At 44.0% G+C, this 20,236-nt stretch overlaps 1 protein-coding gene across 1 annotated transcript; it reads right to left on the bottom strand.

Moving 5' to 3' along the window:
• Positions 1-6,989: 6,989 nt before the first annotated feature.
• ACTB (actin beta) lies at positions 6,990-12,853 on the bottom strand. The gene is made up of 6 exons (XM_040357114.1): positions 12,746-12,853; positions 11,737-11,865; positions 9,062-9,301; positions 8,013-8,451; positions 7,749-7,930; positions 6,990-7,549 (listed from the first exon to the last, which is right to left on the bottom strand). The coding sequence occupies exons 2-6, from the start codon at positions 11,857-11,859 to the stop codon at positions 7,406-7,408; spliced, it is 1,128 nt and encodes a 375-aa protein (XP_040213048.1). The 5' UTR covers positions 11,860-11,865; positions 12,746-12,853; the 3' UTR covers positions 6,990-7,405.
• Between the last annotated feature and the right edge of the window lie 7,383 nt (positions 12,854-20,236).

A 20,236-nucleotide genomic window follows, 5' to 3' on the forward strand; every position in this document is an offset into this window, starting at 1 on the left:
ATCCGACGGCTCAGTGGGGATCAACGGAGCGATCCCCGCTGAGCAAACGGAGGCGGATCATTACTGATCCGTCCCGTGTGAAAGTGGCCTAACACCATAGATTGTCAGGTACTCCAAATTTGGAGTCAATGCTTCAGGGAAATGGTACAATATTGCATGAGGTAATGCATTGAACTAGTCAGGGATGAAATTAGACAAACTTCCCCCATTCCACCTTCTACTAACATGTGGTGCATTCTTAGGTTGCCTGTGGGGTCCCATCTAGACTGTGCCTAATGCAAAGTGGCAGCAGGGTGCAAAGTTATCACTGCACTCCAGCACCTAGCATTGTCTGTTGCTCAGAGTGATCTATTGACCACTACCTGACTAGGAGAGTACACAGGGATAGGGAAGTTCTGGTCTAATGTGGATGGAAAAAGCTGTGTATGAGTGTGTTCAGGTAACTTACACCAGCAAAAGTGTTCACAGTGTGGAAGTGGCATAGAGAGGGTGGGGCAGTGTGTGCAGGAGAGGCATGCTAAAGGTATGGTGGCACCACCCAGTATACACAGGAAAAGAGTGCAAATGATATAATGGAGAGTAGGTGCAGGAGAGAAGTGTTTCGGAGTATCACAGCTGGCAGTAGATTGGGAGGGGAGTACAGATATGCCTCGTTTCCACTGAGCGGATCGGTTCGGTACGGTACGCTATTTTGGGTGTTTCCATTATGAAAGTGTGCCATAAAACCGAACCGTACCGGACCATTCTGGGTCCTGCTTCAGATGTGGGGCCATAGAAAATGGAACGGTTCCATTAGGGCGGAGATGCAATACATTCCACTGATTGGTGGACGCGCTAGGCATTTTTTCTAAATCCTGTATGGTCCCTGACGGTCCGATTTGCAGTGGAAACGCTCACGACAATAGACCGGTCCATTCTAACCGTTCCAAATTTACTGACCCGAACCGTTCCATTCAGTGGAAACGAGGCAATAGTGAGCTGACGGTTAATATGAGCAGAAGAAAAGTGCAAAGGGTGTAAGCAGAAAAGGAATGCTGGAGGGTATGAGAGAGTTTAGAATGTGCAGAAGAGAAGTGCTAAAGGTACACTATATTACCAAAAGTATTGGGAAACCTGCCTTTACACACACATGAACTTTAATGTCATCCCAGTCTTAGTCCGTAGGGTTCAATATTGAGTTGGCCCACCCTTTGCAGCTATAACAGCTTCAACTCTTCTGGGAAGACTGTCTATATAGGAATGTTTGACCATTCGTCCAGGAGCACACGTGCAATGTCAGGCACTGATGTGGACGAGAAGGCTTGGCTCATAGTCTCCACTGTAATTCATCTCAAAGGTGTTCGTTCTATCGGTTTAGGACTCTCCTATAAGGTTTAGGACTCTGTGCAGGCCAGTCACATTCCTCCACCCAAAACTTGCTCATACATGTCTTTATGGACCTTGCTTTGTGCACTGATCCAAATCATTTGGTAGAGGGGGGATTATGGTCTGGGGTTGGGCTTGGTCCCTCAGTTCCAGTGAAAATAACTCTTAAGGCATCAACTTTGTGGGAACAGTTTGGGGATGGCCCCTATCTGTCCCAACATGACTGCGCACCAGTGCACAAACAAGGTCCATAAAGACATGGATTAGTAAGTTTGGGGTGGAAGAACTTGACTGGCCTTCAGAGTCCTGATAGAACACCTTTGGGATGAATTAGAGCGGAGACTGCGAGCCAGGCCCTCTCATCCACATTAGTGCCTGACCTAATAAATGCCCTTCTGGAACAATGGTCAAACATTCCCATAGACAAACTTCAAAACCTTGTGGACAGAAGAGTTGAAACTGTTCTAGCTGCAGAGGGTGGGCCAACTCAATATGGAACCCTTTGGATTAAGACTTTGATGCCATTAACCTTTTCTCCACCGCCCGCCGTCAAATGACAGCGGGAGGCAGACCCTATTGTTCTGGGTGGACGTCATATGACGCTGCGCCCTTTTAATTTACTGGGGAACGGATGCGCGTGCCCGGCAGCCGCGATGGCCGCCGGGCACCCGCGATTGCCCAGTAACTGAGCAGGACCGTGGATCTGTGTGTGTAAACACACAGATCCACGTCCTGTCAGGGAGAGGGGAACGATGGTGTGTCCCTTGTACATAGGGACAACCATTGGTTACCTGCCCCAGTCACTCCCCTCCCCCCACAATAAGAATCACTCCCTAGGGAATACATTAACCTCTTGATCGCCCCCTAGTGTTAACCCCGTCCCTGCCAGTCACATTTATACAGTAATCAATTATTTTTTTTTAGCAGGGATCGCTGCATAAATGGTCCCAAAAATTTGTCAAAAGTGTCCGATGTGTCCGCCGCAATATGGCAGTCACGATAAATCGCTGATCGCCGACATTACTAGTAAAAAAAATAATAATAAAAATGCTATAAATCTATCCCCTATTATGTAGACCCTATAATTTGTGCGCAAACCAATCTATATACGCTTATTGCTATTTTTTATACCAAAAATATGTAGAAGAATACATATCGGCCTAAACTGAGAACATTTTTTTTTTTTTTAATGGATATTTATTATAGCAAAAAGTTAAAAATATTGTTTTTTTTTTTTCAAACTTGTCCCTCTTCTTTTGTTTATAGCGCAAGAAATAAAAACCGCAGAGGTGATCAAATACCACCAAAATAAAGCTCTATTTGAGGGGAAAAAAAATAAAAATTTCATTTGGGTATATTGATGGATGATCACGCAATTGTCATTCAAAGTGTGACAGTGCTGAAAGCTGAAAAATGGCCTGGGCAGGAATGGGGTGAAAGTGCCCAGTAGGCAAGTGGTTAAAGTTCATGTGCTTGTCATAAGGCAGGTAATATAGTGTATGAATGCAGGCATAACATACAGGAAAGGAGTGCAAAGGATATGATAGCAGCAATATGTGCAGTAGAGCAATGTTGAAGGGTATGATGGGTGAAAGTAAATTCAGGTGAGAAGTATGAGGAATATGACAAGCAGTACAGTATGTGCAGGAGATAGGAGGGGAGGGTATGATGGTGTCCTGACAAATAGGCAACTCGGCAGAAAATTGATCGTCACTTCTGCTTTCTTTAAACCATCAGTAATTGCTGAGGTGGATGATGATTCGGAGATGGCCATTTTCTTGGTTAGTTTCAGAGCGAGGTAACAATCTCTGCTCATACTACCGTGCACCGGACTGTGAAAATATACAGCAATTTGTCAAAATCTGCAATTCACGATGGTTTAAAGGAAACGTAAGTGACGCAGGTTGCTCATTCTGCCAGGTTCGACATTTTGTCACAACGGCAGGCAGTATGTGCAGGAGAGGAGTCCCGAGAGTGGAAAAAGTGGCAACATGTGCACAGGAGCAATCACTAACTTTTTTCGTTTTGGATTGAGTGAGGTTAGAACATGTCTTTTTAGGCTTCATGCACACAGGGTTTATATATATATATATATATATATATATATATATATATATATATATAAGCCACTTTTACCTTTTTCAGCCTCGGAACAAACCTCTATGTGCACACTTATGCATTTATTAGAAAAGGAGCATTTAGAGGCTGAAAAAAAAAACTTAAACGCTAGATACGTGTAGTGCTTCAGTGTTCATTCAAATGACCTGAATAAATATTCCAGCCAATGGCATTAATATCAGAGCAAGTGTTACTGAACCCACAACAGTCAAATATGTCTGTGTATGCAGCTTAGCATCCTTGTTATACTCACTGTAGAACTTAAGGCGTTAATCCTCTGCATGGTGTAAAAAAGGCTCTTTGAGACTGTATCCTTCCCTCCTGCAATGTCTATCTGGGGAAAGCCAGCTCACACACAGGCAATAGCCAACCTGCACATGCTCAGTTGTGTCTTTTATGCCGAGAGAACATTTACTGTATATACTCGAGTATAAGCCGACCCAAATATAAGCCGCAGCACCTAATTTTACCACAAAAAAAAAATGGGAACGTATTGATTTGAGTATAAGCCTAGGGTGACCATTTGCATGCCTCACTGTGTCCATGCCTAGACTGACGTTTAACATGGGAGTCTATGAAGGGGTGACTGGCTTTGAAAAATCGGTGCTTCCCATCCGTAGGTCCCCCAGACAACAAACTTTGCACACTTAGAGGAATGGGGCTATATGTGTGCCAAGTTCCGGGTCCAGGGGACCTATGACAGGCTGGTACCAGGTCCCCAAAATCACCGTTTAACATGGGAGTCTATAGAAGGGCTGACCGGCTTTAAAAAAAATAAAAAAAAATAAAAAAAAATAACTGCTCCCCAGCCAACAAACTTTGCACACTTGTAGAGGAAGAGTGGGGCTACATGTGTGCTTGGGGTCCAGGGGACCTATGGCCAGCACCGGGTCCCCAAAGTCTGGGAGATCAGGCGCAAAAAGGTGACTCAAGTATAAGCTGAGGGGGGCATTTTCAGCACAAAAAAAAAAAAAAAATGTGCTGAAAAACTCTGCTTATATGGTACTTGTTCTCAGAGATAGCCAGGTTACATGATATTGGCATGTATACAGGCTGTAGTGGTTGAAATCTCCACATTCCTGAACTCTCAGCACTGGAGAAACTCTGCAGTTTATCACTGACTGGTATAGAGGCAATATTTTAATGTAAAAATATTTATACATTGTGGGCAGATTAATAATTTTCATATTACTGGGTTTAGTAACACTTTAATGTGCCTTTAGGTATGTTTTTTTTTTTTAAACTGTCTTTTTTCCTGCTAAGAACAAAGACACGGGATGGGGTAGAAGAAAAAACCCACCATTGTGCGCATGCCGCCTTAATTTTATATGGTGCCCAATGAAGATATTCCCTCTTATTTTCAAACATGGTGACCAAAAAAAAAAAAAAAAAAAAAAAGTTGACAGTGAAGAAAAACTGCAACAATAAACATTAAAAAGGGTTCTAGCCTTTCAATACTTCACAAAAAAAAAAAAAAAAGTGTGTATATATACCTTTTTTTTAATGGAGCTCCTTTTGGGGGTTTCTACTAGCCTGAGCTCCTTTAAAGATCTCTCCTCACTTTGACACAGGTTTCAACAGACAGGATGTGGGAGAAAATTGACCAGCGACACTTATTAAACACTTATATAAGATTGTTAAATTTTCTCCCACATCCTGTGTCAAAGTGAGTAGAGATCTTTAAAGCAGCTCAGGCTTGTAGAAACACCCAAAAGGAGCGCCATTAATTTTATATATATATATAAATAAATCAATCACACAGAACCCCCCCCCCCCCCCCCCCAACTAGTGACCCCCCAGCAAACTGTCTAACCTATACATGGCCAGTCTCCTCACTAGTATTTGAGCATAAAGTGCCACAACAGCACACTGTCTGCAGAGCCTGAACCAGGAGATCCCTGCCAGAGCTTTAAGCAGTCTGTTCTCTGCCTGTCCCAAACCCATTCCTCTGATGGACTGACAACCTGCTTTGCCTTGGGTACACTGGAGCCTCCAAAAACTGACATTGAATGTTTTATATAGGCTTGTCCACTGAAACTATCACACGATCAAAGCCAGTCATTGATTGTGTCAGTGTGCTGATGCTTTACTACAGCCCCCCCCCCCATTTACCTAACAGCCACAGTCTACCTCAGTGGAGCAGGAAAATTACCCAAGGTCTGTTCACAGGCGTCAGTATAAGCATTGCAAACAGCAAGCTTCATTGAAGTGTTAAAGTACCATTTCAGCTCCAGTTTGCAAATGTTGAGCACAGTTCCTAATTGGAGTGTTGCCACTTTTAACAAGCTGCCATCTTCAGAACTTGTTGTCCGTTAACAGCTTGCTTAACATGGTAGTCACTCATAAGGTTCTGGGTTCAACCTTCCACACAATGGAGCAAATTGTACCAAAAGCTGCAAAGTGCTACAAATTATTGCTTGCTGTTGACACTGCAAGTTGAACACTGCGTAAAACAGACAAACTGCTGCAACATTGCATATAGCACCATCATCTCACCAGCCAAAGTGTCCATAATTTTTGGGGGGGTCTGGATGGCTTCATTACCTATATGAAGTATGAACAATTGACTGAACGAAAATTAGGGGCTAGGGCAAAACCACTGCCCCAATTTAGGAAATTCATATTTAAGCAAACACAAATACTCTCCCGTACACCTAGTTCTTGAGGTGGCAGTTGCTTTAGTGTCCCAATTTAACTAGCAAGCCAGACCATGGTTGGACACACACGTTCAATTGCCCTTCAACTAGTACAAGAGTCTGCCTGATAGCATACAAGGCAAAAAGCATTTAGGCTTACCAAAACCATATAATATGAGGTGTGTATATCTCCAGACTGGCAACAGTCCATCTGGGGATACTACATTGGGGATACTACATCAGGGATGCCACATGTGGCCAGTGACCCCCCTACTCTGGGATGGTGGGTTAGCAAGAGCGGATCATGGTTTGCCAACCCACCATCCCAGAGCAGTGTTGTGAATGAAGACAGCAATAGAGGAAGCAAGCTGCTGCCTGTATAGTGTCGGCTCCTGTCACAAGCGGAGTAATACCAAATGCACTCTGTTTTAACCTGCAGGATATAATAGAAGACTATAGAAAAGTGCAGCTGAACGCCACATGTGCACTGCACCCGCGGTTTGGGTAAAGCACAGTGTGAAAGCAGCTTTAGGCCCCTTTCATACAATCAATTTGACTCTCTATGGAACAGCAGATGTAAACAGACATGTATTTTACAGCTGCCTACCTCCAATTAAAAAATAAAACCCCACTAGGGCATCTGTCCCCTTCCGTATGGGAGGCTCAGAGAGCCCATATTGTGGCCTGCAACCGATTATTAAGTCACTTAAGTGGCCCTCGCTATTCAAGGTTGGGCACCCCTGTACTACATAGTCAATTTGTAGCTCAGACATTTATAAACTGTTAATGGACTAGATGTGCTTCTTAGCTAAACCACCCCACCCCCCCCCCCCTTCGAGCACAAGACCCTTACACACAAAAAGTCAAAGAGACATTGAATGTTTTTTTCTTTATTGAGTTTGTTCACTGACCTCTTGCATCTCTCAAAGATTAACAATGTAAACTTTTCAGAATGTTTAGGGATAGGGCTCATGAGATAAAGAGAAGAGTGGTTGGTCAAGGCAGAAGATACAAAAAAAATAAAAGTTCGGGTATATAGCTGCACAAATAAGCAACACAACCATTTGTAAGAGCTCCAACTGAGCAGCATTGAGGACACTTTTCAACAATGCACTATACACTTGGAGAGAGAGAAAAAAAAAATACTGTTAGTCCTCAGGTGCACTGTGGGTTGGTGTTTGTCCCCATCTCTCCATTCCAGTTATTAAATCCTGAGCCAAGCGCCAATGGGGAAAGCCATGCCAGTGATCTTTCTGCGCAAATACAATGAACATAAGGGAAAGTCCTTAAAAGCATTTGCGGTGGACAATTGATGGCCCGGATTCATCATACTCCTGCTTGCTGATCCACATCTGCTGGAAGGTGGAAAGAGATGCCAGGATGGAGCCTCCAATCCATACAGAGTATTTACGTTCTGGTGGTGCAATAATCTGTAAAACATACAAAATATATTAAAAACCTGCAATACAAAACCCATATTCAGCACCTAAAATACACATATCACTGAAAACCCACAGATGGCCAACTCCAGCCCACATGCTTTATTTATCTCCCCCTCCCCCCCCCCCCCCCCCCCACCACCTTTCAAAAACCCAAGTCTTTCCCAGTCTTTGGTTAACCGATACATACCTTGATTTTCATGGTGCTTGGAGCTAGTGCAGTTATTTCTTTCTGCATCCTATCAGCGATTCCTGGATACATTGTGGTTCCTCCAGAAAGTACAGTATTGGCATACAGATCCTTACGAATATCAACATCACATTTCATTATAGAATTGTAGGTAGTTTCATGGATACCGCATGACTCCATACCTAAGACAAAAATTAACATTTTAGGTTAGAAAAAGAAAGCCAAGAAACCCCTACCACACAAGCCACATTTTACAATGCTTACCAAGGAAAGATGGTTGGAACAGGGCTTCTGGACACCTGAACCTCTCATTGCCAATGGTAATGACCTGCCCATCAGGCAACTCATAGCTCTTCTCCAGAGAAGATGAAGAGGCAGCTGTAGCCATTTCTTGCTCAAAATCCAGAGCTACATAACATAGCTTCTCCTTAATGTCACGAACAATTTCTCTCTCAGCAGTGGTAGTAAAGCTGTAACCCCTCTCAGTCAGAATTTTCATGAGGTAGTCTGTCAGGTCACGTCCAGCCAGGTCAAGACGCAGGATGGCATGAGGAAGTGCATAGCCCTCATAGATTGGCACAGTATGAGTGACACCATCTCCAGAGTCCATCACAATACCAGTGGTACGTCCAGAGGCATACAGAGAAAGTACAGCCTGGATGGCAACATACATTGCTGGAGTGTTGAAGGTCTCAAACATGATCTGTAAGAAGACATAGTGGAGGAGGTTAATCAGAGGCTCACACATTAAAGACTGCAAACCATGCAGGTGTACTTGCAAGATTGAAAGTGGTGTTTGGACACTTCAAATCTCACTTTAAATCACATTAAAGCGGTTGTAAACCCACCCTTAAAAAAACTGTTAACATTCCCGGCATGCCGGGAATGCTAACTGCACATTGGTTGTGCTCTCAAACTGTCAAACCATCCAATGGCTGGTGTCATAACTGATCACATGTGCAGCTTCATGGCAGTTGAAGATTGAACAAAGGCCAAGATGGCAGCTTCCTTGGCTGAAAAAGATAGGGGGGTTTACAACCGCTTTAAGTCAAAGCTAAAATGTGAGCATAGGAAATAAAAAAAATAAAATAAAGCAGGCAGTGATCTTTTAACACAACTCAAGAGTTAAGGTTCAAAATAGTCAAACTGCACAACTGTTAGTGGCACAAGCAAAAAGGGCATTACAATAAGAACCTGTAGATATTCCAAAGTAGACTTGGGCAACAGAACCCTGTATGGACAGCAAATAAACCTGTTAACATCATATATTAGGCAGTGAATTAAACATTTAAGGTTAAAATCAGTTGTAGTACCTGTGTCATCTTTTCTCGGTTTGCTTTGGGGTTAAGTGGAGCTTCAGTCAGAAGCACTGGGTGTTCCTCTGGGGCAACTCTCAACTCATTGTAAAAGGTGTGGTGCCAGATTTTCTCCATATCATCCCAGTTTGTGACAATTCCATGTTCAATGGGATATTTCAGAGTAAGGATACCCCTCTTGCTTTGAGCTTCATCACCTACGTAACTGTCTTTCTGCCCCATGCCAACCATGACACCCTGAAAGACATAATGCATTTTGTTAAATAATAAACAGTTAAAGGTTTGCTGTTGTGTCATTGATATGGCTATGAACATGGCACAAGCCCATTTTGTACATCAGCAACTGACATGTCAGTAACCAGCCATCAGGATGACCTTTTGCTCAATGAAATAGGAATCCACATGCTTTTTTGTTGCATGGTAACCACTATAACATTTCTAGGTAAGCAAGAGTTTGAAGTAGCAACCCCATTACTATTGGAAGCAGAAACCCTCAAAGATGCCCTGCCCCCTCCCAACTTAAACACTTACCCGAGCCCGATCTCAATCCGGTGCTGTGTCTACACAGCTCTATATGCTCCAAGCAGGGGTCTCAAACTGGTGGCTCTCCATCTGTTGCTAAACTAAAAGTCCCATTGCAAGGCTTTTAGTTACAAGCATGACTCCCTCAGGCAGGAGGCATGATGGGACTTGTAGCACCGCAACTGCTGGAGGGCCACCAGTTTAAGACCCCTGCGCTAAGGAGAGTTGGCAGCAGCCAATGGCTTCTACTGTGGTCAATCCACTGGGATGGAGGCACCTCCCCCCAGGTAGTTTAACTAGTGGGGACCCCAGAAGAGCAGCTTACACCATTTATTTTTCTTTTTTTTAACTGGCACTTGACAGTAAAGATTTTACTGGAAAGCAAATATATGGTGTAGCATCAGCTATGCATTTAGTCAAACCACCTAAAAACTTAGCTGGCAGAGGCACGATTACATCCATTTTTATAAATATCAGCTCTTGTGCCCACAAATGCAGCATGGACACGTATGCTTTTAATATTTAGCCATCAGCCAGGAAACAGCCTCCAATATGGACTTTAAAGCCACATCGATTACATTTATTGCTGAGTAACCAGCAGTTTCAACATAAGTAAAAGATTATGCAGGACATGCACATTGCACAACTGTAAATGAAGACACTTTTGCAGTGGGAGGAGTAGTCTTGCACATATCACAAATAGATCTTCATGGTTCCCTCAATAGGGAACAACTGAAGCACACAGCTTCCTTAAGGCTCTTGGGCAGCAGCTGCAAGCTGGTCTGTCCACATTAAAAAGAGGCACGCCCAAAACTTGACTGAATGGAACACAGTTCTTTATAGAAAAATAAACCCAAGAAGATTGCTAGCATTTAACTTTACAGTTATGTAGCTGGAGAAGTGCAAGTATTCCAGCAATTTAGTAGCCATTTAAGCTAGGTTGTACAAAGATCACAATCAATGATTAAGACTAAATGTCTATTCAAGGTCTGCCCTATACAATATATTGCACCCCCCTTTGTGTGCCAGAGGATAGCACTTTAAAGGCAGATCAAGATATGGACTCCCTCCCCCACTGCAATAAAAGTGAAGTGTTAAACTGCATAAATCCAAATTTATTTAAAAGACAAACCCCACAAATACCCGTCTCTGAACATGCAAACTATGCTCTTCAATCTTAACAGTTGCAAGCCAATGACCTGAACCAAACATATACAGATAAGATCCCGTGACATCTGGCATGTATATGCATTGCTCCAAGAAGAATGGATTCTCTAATCAAGTAATATGAGCTCTTGTATTTCTATCCCACTTAATTCACTTTGAACCTAGATGCAGCTTTTCACCTAAGCATTCCACACCCCAACTTGAGTTGATGGACGTTTAAAAAAAAAAAAAAAAAAAAAAAAAAAAAACTTGCCGATTGTGAAAAAATAAAAAGCTACTCTTACAATCCAGCGTTTGAACTGGGCCATACAACCAAGGCAGCAGTAGCAGCTGCCACGTGGGAGGTGTGCCATGACAGCTTGACAATGAATAGGAGTAGCCTTTTGTTCTGCATGTCCATGACTAAGAGGTCCAGGGGGCACAAAGAACATTGTGTTTTTCCCCTCAGCATTTTAAAAATTGCATTTGGCATAGATTGTGCTACACTAATGCAAAATAGACCTGATAAGCTAGCACATCACAGCAGTAGGTTACCAACCTGACCGCGCCTAAAAAATGAACTGCCCACCAACCCACTTCCTTAAAGCCCATCTTAATATCAGACCTTTGTAAAGGCAACCATGTAAAAAGGGAAAACTGGTCAATAAGATTTAATCAGCCAGATTACTTAGCATATTTGGTCAAGCACAGTGAATGGGTGGTAGGTCTAATAAAGTACATCTGTTTAGTGCAAGCAAGGTTATAAAGCTGCTTGTTGGGTAAAAAGTACCACTCAAGGTTGCTCAGCTAGGAAATAAAACAAAAGCTTGTTCTATGATATTGCACAAGTCTTTAGCATTTGCAGAGATACACTTAATTTAACAAATCTGTTGCTACAGAATTCTCGTACAACCTACAGGAACATTGCAAGAACATTTACAACTAGCCATTTACTGCTCAAGTTTAACACGAAAAAAAAAATATATATATAGAAAAATACACACCTGATGTCTTGGGCGACCCACAATGGATGGGAACACGGCACGAGGAGCATCATCTCCGGCAAAGCCAGCTTTGCACATTCCAGAGCCATTGTCGACAACCAGGGCAGCAATATCATCATCCATTGTGATCTGAAAATGGAATGAAAGTTAGTCAGCAAGCCAAACACAATGTGCGGTGCACCAACAAAGCTGCCTGCAGAGGGCGTATGGGTTTGCACCAGTTCTCGATAAAACAAAGGGAAGTCCTGGACTGAAGAATTACCAAATAAGGCAACAGAGCAGATTAACGTTAGGGGGGGTGGGGACATAGCGCGTCACTTAACCCACTACATGCTGCAAGAGGGACAAGCCTAACGCTGCAACATTGTACAAAAATTACAACATTTTAAAAAGGGAACTGAAGAGCCTTACAGCCATTAAATGCTTAATACTTAGTAAATGGACTGCATGAAGAGCATATTTAGGGCTACATCATATACAACTCTACATTTTTAAACCAACCCAATCTTTTGATTAGTTCCTTGGAGGTCAGGACTGCTAAATGGGATATGACCTTTAGTAAGCCTCACTATAACCCATGAATATATATATATATATATATATATATATATATATATATATATATATATATATATATATATATATATATATATAAAATTGGGGGTCATTGCCTAGTTCTTACTAGCCAAGCATGCTTGAAGGGGCAGTAGACCTTTAAGAAATCCAAGAATGTCTCCCCCCCCCCCCCCTCATTGGGGTGTATGCAATACCTAAATGGCCAAAGCATTGCCTGCACTAGCCCAGTTCACTGGGAACCCATTAGGTCCCTGCTTATACAAAGAGGAACGTGCTTCCTGCTACCCTTAGGCAGACTGAAGGAGAAAGACATAATAATAAATAAAAAAAAAACTGCTCTCGAAAACCGCCATTAATCCCTGACCTGCGCCCTCTGTTAGCACGACAGCCAAATAATACAATAAAACAACGTTTAACATTACATCGCCATTACCTTGTGTTACGTGCTTCCTCCGAACTAACCTCAAAGCGATGCAAGCGGTCACTGAACTAAAGAGGGCTCGGCACCGGTTTTATGCTGCGCGCTCCCAGCCGGCCAGGCCATATAAGGAAAGTTACAGGAACCGGCATTCGGATTGGCTAGGAGGATTGCGGGTGGCGGAAGGATATCATGTGAGGAGAAAAAAAAAAAAAAAAAAAAGCAAGTCTTCACCAGAATGTTATGATGTCAATGAAGATCAGCGAGAGAGGAATTAGTAATAGTGCGGTAAAAGGCCGTGTGTTGCAGTATCACATAGTAAGGTGCGGCATTTTAAAGTCCATGCAGCCACACCCAATAAGAGTATGAACATGGTTTTGTCTATGGGTGTGTGCTGTCTATGATGTGTGACAATGGTATGTAGCTATACACATTGGGGATAGATAGAAGGGAGACTGCACTTCTTTTTATCCTTGTGAGGAAAATGAACGGTTGTGTACACTGGCATGTATAGTATAGTAATGCCAGCTCCAAGAGCTTTCTTCTCATACACTGTGCCACTAATTAAAGAGGGACTGGAGGTTTTTCTTAAAAGGAATTTTTAACTGTACCAATAAAAGAGGCCATTAAAAATCACAGCGTGTTAGACCCCTTTCACACTGCAGCGCCGCTAAAACAGCGGTTTTCAGCCGCTAACGGGGCGGATTTCACCTTAAAAAAGGTAAAAAGTCCAGTTTTGCTGTGCTTTTAAAGCGGATATCCAGCTTAAAAAAAATTCATTAAAAGTCAGCCGCTACAAACACTGTAGCGGCTGACTTTTAATAAGGACACTTACCTGTCCAGGGTGCCCGCGATGTCGGAAGCCGAGCAATCACTCGGGTCTCAGCTGCCCCGCCACCACTCTCGATGAGGGAATCAGGAAGTGAAGCGTTGAGGCTTCACTGCCCGATTCCCTACTGCGCATGCATGAGCCGCGCGGCGCTATGTGAATAAGTGGATGTCTCCTGGGACACACACAAGGTCCCAGAAGACACCGCTCCCCATTTCCCAGGAGGCAGCGCGAAGGGGAGAAGAAAGAAGACCCACCGCGGACAAGGAAGAGGCAGGTTAGGAGATCTGCCTGGTAACAGCCACTTTTTTTTCAATATTTTTTAAGCCTTTTTGGCATTTTTATTTTTTTAGGGTGGACCTCCGCTTTAAGGCCTCGTAAGCCCTGTCCAGAATGGGCAGGGGGGTTTTGGGAGAGCTAAATACAGCACTCCCAAGCTTCCTCAAAGATGCTGCTTGCAGGACTTTTTCGAACAACCCGCAAGCGCACTGCCCCGGTGTGACAGCGCACACTGCACAGAATGGGCGGCAGTTTTCCGGAGCTTTTATGAGGCTATTTCTAGTGCTAAAAGTCCTAAAAACTGCTTGAGTGTGAAAGGGGTCTTAATATATAACCCCTGTATTCCTATGTATAATTTGCAATTATCTATATGGGAGCAGCCTTTTCAATTTCTAGTCACCGGATGAGGTCAGACTGGTGCAAATTTGGCTTCAGTTCAGACTGAACTCTGAGACCCCATTCACATTTTGCTTAATGGGAAGTCACATTCCCGCTCGTGACTTTGTGTGGGGGATTTTCACAACTTCAATGGACTGCTCTATGCGCGTTTGTCAAATCCTTCTTTTATTGGCTACAAGCTGCACACAATTTTTGTAAGGCTCATTTTGTTGCATGATTATGTCGTGCGAAAATCACCCCGTTTGGGGTGCCATTTAGAACCAATGCATCCAGTTACGCGTTTTACAGTAATTGCCATGTGATTTCCGATTGTCACACCGATTCCGCCCACAATTCTGAATCAGCAATTGCAAGTGGGGCCGTAAAGAAGCTAGTCTTAATTGTTCCACTTCAGGCACTCCTACCCCTGCACCTTTGACCATTGGGTGTCTGCTTTATGACCATATTGGTCAAACAATGAAAAGGAAGCCGCTCTCCATCATAAAAGCTTGGTATAAAAATGTATTTATCCTACCAGTGCATAGGCTATTCTACTTGCTCCCCTTACAACGCGTTTCAATTTATTGCACTGCGTTCAGGGCCTTGCATCCACTTATATAGGCTGGCTAGATGCAGATGCCAAAACAAAGGCTGCTTGCATGCAGTACGGGTGCCAGGGCCCATCTGAAGGAGGCCTGAGTATTGCAAGCTGGGGGGACACCTATATTACAATCTATATTTCAGTTTGCATATTTGAAATCAAGGGCAATATGGCAGAAGCGCAGCAACATTCAGAATACACACAGAGTCTCAGACCCCTTTCACACTGAGGCGCTTTGCAGGCGCTATAACGCTAAAAATAGCGCCTGCAAAGTGCCCTGAAAGAGCGGCTCCATTCACCCTCTGGTTTTCACACTGGAACAGTGTGCTGGCAGGACCTTTGAGGCGATGTAGGAGCAGTGAATACACCGCTCCTAAAGCGCCCCTGCCCATTGAAAACAATGGGCAGCGCCGCCGAACCTCCTATGGCTTCCAATACCATCTCTACTCCGATTACACCGAAATCTACCTATCTACTCCTCACCTCACTCTTTCAGTCTCCTCTCGCATTACTAACTTACTAGCTGACATATCAGCATGGATGTAACACCACTTCCTTGAACGAAAACCTCTCTAAAATGATCTGATAATATTCCCATCCCAATGACTTTTCTATCAAGGTCAATAATGCAACCATCAATCCCTCCTCTTGCGACAGGGTACTAGGTGTGATCCTAGATTCTGACCTATCCTTTCAGCCCCAAATCCAAACGTCAAAAGCTTGTAGACTTCACCTCTGTAACACCCCTATTCACCTTTTTGTAACTGATGAAACCACCAAGCTCCTCATTCACACTCCTGTTGCAGTATGTCTTGTCTTGACTACTGCAACTCCCTCCTCATAGGCCTACCACTTCATAGGCTATTCCCTCTTCAGTCTATCAATCAAGAATGCTGCTGCCAGACTCTTCTGCCTTACCAACCGCTCAGTGTCTGCCACCCCTCTCTGCCAATCCCTACACTGGCTTCCGATCGCCCAGCAAATTACATTTTAAATACTAAAAACAACATACAAAGCCATTTACAACTCTGCCCCGAGCTACACCACCAATCTTGTCTCCAAATATAACCAAACCATCTTCTCCACTACTCTCAAGACCTCCTGCTCTTAAGTTTCCTTGTTTCCTCCTCCCATGCTTGTCTCCAAGTCTTTTCCAGAGCCTCTCCCATTCCCTGGAACTCTCTACCTCAATTTGTCTCGCTTTTTTTCTACTCTGGCTGCCTGTAGAAGATCCCTAAAAACGTATCTCTTCATGGAAGCCTATCATGCCTCCAAGTAATCTTTTATCACTTACATCAGCTCATCCCCACAGTTACAACCTTCTGTACCACTTGCCCCAACCTATTAAATTGTAACCTCTTATGAGCAAAGCCCTCTTTACCCTCTTCTATTTTATTGTAACTGTATCACCTTTTTATATTGTAAAGCGCTGCGTAACCTGTTGGCACTATATAAATCCCATTTTTTCATTCCCGTTAACTCTATAAGGCTGCATTCGCACTATAACGTGGCGTATTTTGCCGTGACAAATTGCGGCGTATTGTAACGCGATTTGCCGCGACAAAACGGGTCTTTTTTTTTTACAACACATTGTTGTCTATGCCGAACGCCGAAAGCCGCCTGAAAAAAAGGGTCCGGGACTTGTTTTCAGGCGGCAGGCGTACGGCGTTTCGGCATTCGGGGTGAGATGTGAACCATCTCCATAGACAAGAATGTAAAATCACCCCTCCAGCGGCACGAGCGTCGGGCGTAAATACGCGAAGGTGTGAATGCAGCCTAAAAGATCCGGAGGGGAGTAGTAAATCATATATCTTAGATAGTTTTTTAGTCTGTTTTTGTTCTTCTGTTAACATTTGTTCAAATTTGGTTTATGATCTATATATTAAGGATAATTATATTTTGGCAATTTACCATCCACTAGGATCTGAGCCCAGGGATGTATCTTGGCCTAGGCCGACAAGGCCTAGGCCTAGGGGCGGCACTTTGCAGGGGGCGGAACGGGCACCAAAGCTGCCCCCCAGATGAAAAAAAAAAGACCCCCGATCCGTCCTTCTATGTAATCGGCTCCCACGGCCGCCTTCCGGCTTCCACATTAATATAGCCCCCGGCGCGGCGGCCTGTAGCGTGGCACTTGCGCTAGCAACATGGGGCGTACTTGGCCAGGGGGAGGGAGCAACTGACACCCGCATTAAATGGCTGGTGATTGGCCAGACCGGGTGCATATCATGCCTATTCATCTTCTCCCCGGCCCGGGGGGCGGGTCTCTCTGTGAGCGTAGGAGGAAAAGAGAGAGGGGGATGACGGGAACCCCCGCAAGTGGTGGCCAGGACAGCAGGTAAGTTTCATTCATTTTTGTCATCATCCATAATGTAGTGGCAGTGCTCAGCATGGATTAAATGCATTTTGCAAAAAAGTGCTCCATGCATGCTCAAACTTATTATACAGTCCACATTCAGTGAAAGTTCATGTACTGCAAACTTTGCAGTGCATGAACTTTCACTGGATGTGGACTGTATAATACGTTTGCATAGATTCCAGCATGCATGGAGCACTTTGCAGTACATGAACTTTCACTGAATGTGGACTGTCTAGTACATTTGCATAGATTTGCATAGATTCCAGCATATACAAAGTGCTCCATGCTAAAATCAATGCAAACCCATTAAACAATCCACATCCAGTGAACATTGATGCACTGCAAAGTGCTCCATGCTATATTTAAAGCACAATTAATATACACTAGTAAGCTGTGATATTTTGAAACTGACGAGGCTGCACTGATTGCCACTGATGAGGCCTTACTCCTAAGCTGCACTGGTAGGCAGCACTGATGGGCACTGGAAGGCTGCACTGATGGGCACTTATAAAGGCAGCACTGATGAGGCTGCACTGATGGTACTGTACTGATGGGCTCTGATAAGGCTGCACTGTTGGGCACAGATGAGGTGGCACTCTTATGCTGCACTGATAAGGCAGCACTGATAGGCTGCACTTGTGCCCCCTGATGAGGCTGTACTGATGGGCACTGATGAGGCTGCACTGATGGGTATGCTTTATGTTGATATTGTTAAAGTTGTTGTTAATATTTATTCTTGGACCTTAATTCTGCATAAAACATTTTAACAGTGTCATGAAATATGTTTAGGTGTGAGGTGTGTTTAGGGGCAGAACGGGGCAGGGTAGGGGTTGGGTGGGCCAAGTGGTGGCGAGTAACTCTTAAGGCCTGGCTAGGGCCTCAGGACTTGAAATTTTGAGCCCTGCATTGTACATTCACATCAGTCCCTGCCCTCAAGGTGCTTACAATCTAAAGTCCCTAACTCACATTCATACATACACATGGTAAGTGCAACAATTTAGACAGGAGCCAACTGCAACTGGATTGATTGATGTAAGTATGGAGTGAATGGTGCGTGAGTGTGCTAATGTACAGAGAGGAAGAGGCGGAGCTCTAACAGAAAAAGGTGGAGCCTAAAGTGGAAGGGGTGTGGTTTACAGATTATGGGGTGTGTCTTAAACAGGAAGGGGTGGGTCATATTTAAATTAGGGGGTGCATGAGTTTAGTCAGGCCTAGGGCAGCACAAAACCTAAATACACCTCTGTCTGAGCCACCCTTGTGTTCTCCAATTTATTCCATTTTAACAATTTTGTGGTTTTTAAGGCTGGCGGAAATTCTGGATTGGAGAACAATGGGGTCATAGGTCCAATCATAGTGGATAGTTTCCCCTTTTTTAATACCACATCCCATATTTTTAATGTACCGTATTTGCTGGTGTATAAGACGACCCCCTAAATTTCCAGCTAAAATGTTGGTTTTGGGATATACTTACGGTATAAGACGACCCCTCACTGTGCCATTATACATGCCTGAGGCCCCATACACACGAGAGGATCGATCCGCTGAAAAATCTCAGCGGATCGGTTTCAGCGGATAGATCCCCTGGTGTGTACGTTCCAGCGGATATTTATCCGCGGATATTTCCGAATTCCAGCAGATAAAAATTTGTAGACATGTCTACAAATCTATCCGCTGGAATCGGCACCAGCGGATCGATCCGGTGGTCTGTACAGACTCACCGGATCGATCCGTCCGAACCCATCCCTCGCATGCGTCGTAATGATTCGACGCATGCGTGGATATCCTTATATGACAGCGTCGCGCACGTCGCCGCGTCATCATCGCGGCGACGGCGCGACACGTCACCGCGATGGGAATTCGGGACGGATTTCAATCCGATGGTGTGTACACTCCATCAAATTAAAATCCGCAGAGGATTTATCCGTGGATACGGTCCGGCGGACCGTATCCGCGGATAAATCCTATCGTGTGTATGGGGCCTCACTGTGCCATTATACATGCCTCACTGTGCCATTATACATGCCTCACTGTGCAATTATTACATGCCTCACTGTGCAATTATTACATGCCTCACTGTGCCATTGCCGACCTCACTGTACCATTCCATTCCCTGCCTCGACAAACTCCCTACCTTCTCCTTACAGAAACTGATGTGAATTGTGAATTGGGCCTTACACCTGTGCATTGTAGGAAGGAACTAGACTGTAGGTTCCTACTGTAGCTTTTGCAGTGAAGCCTGTCCTAGATACATAGTAATAAACAAATACTTTTTACATTTTAACAACTGCAACATACGGAAGTGATTACATGTTAGTAAAGTCCACACCTGGATAAAAGTTACATATTGCTAACCATATAATAATAAAAATCGATCATACAGTGCATATTTTAAACCATTTAATAAAGTGCAGTGTTCTATATCATCTTTTAAATTCCTGTTATTTTTCTGACGTTTTTATTCTAACTCTATATTTATGTCGGAGGTGATCTTAATATGTATACCTATACAGTCTGACACTTTCCTCATATAAATCTTTCCCAGAGACAGACCCACAATTTTCAGAGACCAGAGGATGGGCAATTATCCAGATTAATGGAAAACATACAGTTCAAAGTTAAAGCGGTTGTATACCTTCATATCCTACTTGCACCTACAGGTAAGCCTACCTTAAGGCATACCTGTAGATGCTTGCAGTATTTCCTTAACCTACATGGATAAGGACATATTTGCAGAAAAGCGGGCACCGATGTCTATGGCTCTTGAATGGGAGCCTGACGGAAAGTGCCGGAAGTGTGCACATGTGCAGGGATCGTGCCGTTCCGCGCGCATGCACGGGAGTGACGTCATCGCCGCTTCGGCCAGCCACAGCGCCGGAGCGGCGATACCCGGAAGTCACTCCGGGTATCATGGCGGCAACGGAGGACATGTCCGAGGACCACTGCAGGGGCTTCAATCTAAGGTAAGTAATTGATAATGAGCTAGTATGCTAGTCATACTAGCTCATTATGCCTTTGCCTTGGGGGGGCATACAACCGCTTTAAAGCGTTTGTTAACCCAAAAAT

This window comes from Rana temporaria, chromosome 6 (assembly GCF_905171775.1).
Source record: "Rana temporaria chromosome 6, aRanTem1.1, whole genome shotgun sequence".
NCBI classification, from domain to species: Eukaryota; Metazoa; Chordata; class Amphibia; order Anura; family Ranidae; genus Rana; species Rana temporaria.

Coding starts and splice junctions, on each gene's coding strand:
- ACTB (XM_040357114.1), bottom strand. CDS start 11,859: ATGGATGATGATATTGCTGCCCTGGTTGTCGACAATGGCTCTGGAATG. Junction 8,452..9,061: donor ACCGAGAAAAGATGACACAG/GTACTACAACTG, acceptor GTCTTCTTACAG/ATCATGTTTGAGACCTTCAA. Junction 7,550..7,748: donor CAAGCACCATGAAAATCAAG/GTATGTATCGGT, acceptor TATGTTTTACAG/ATTATTGCACCACCAGAACG.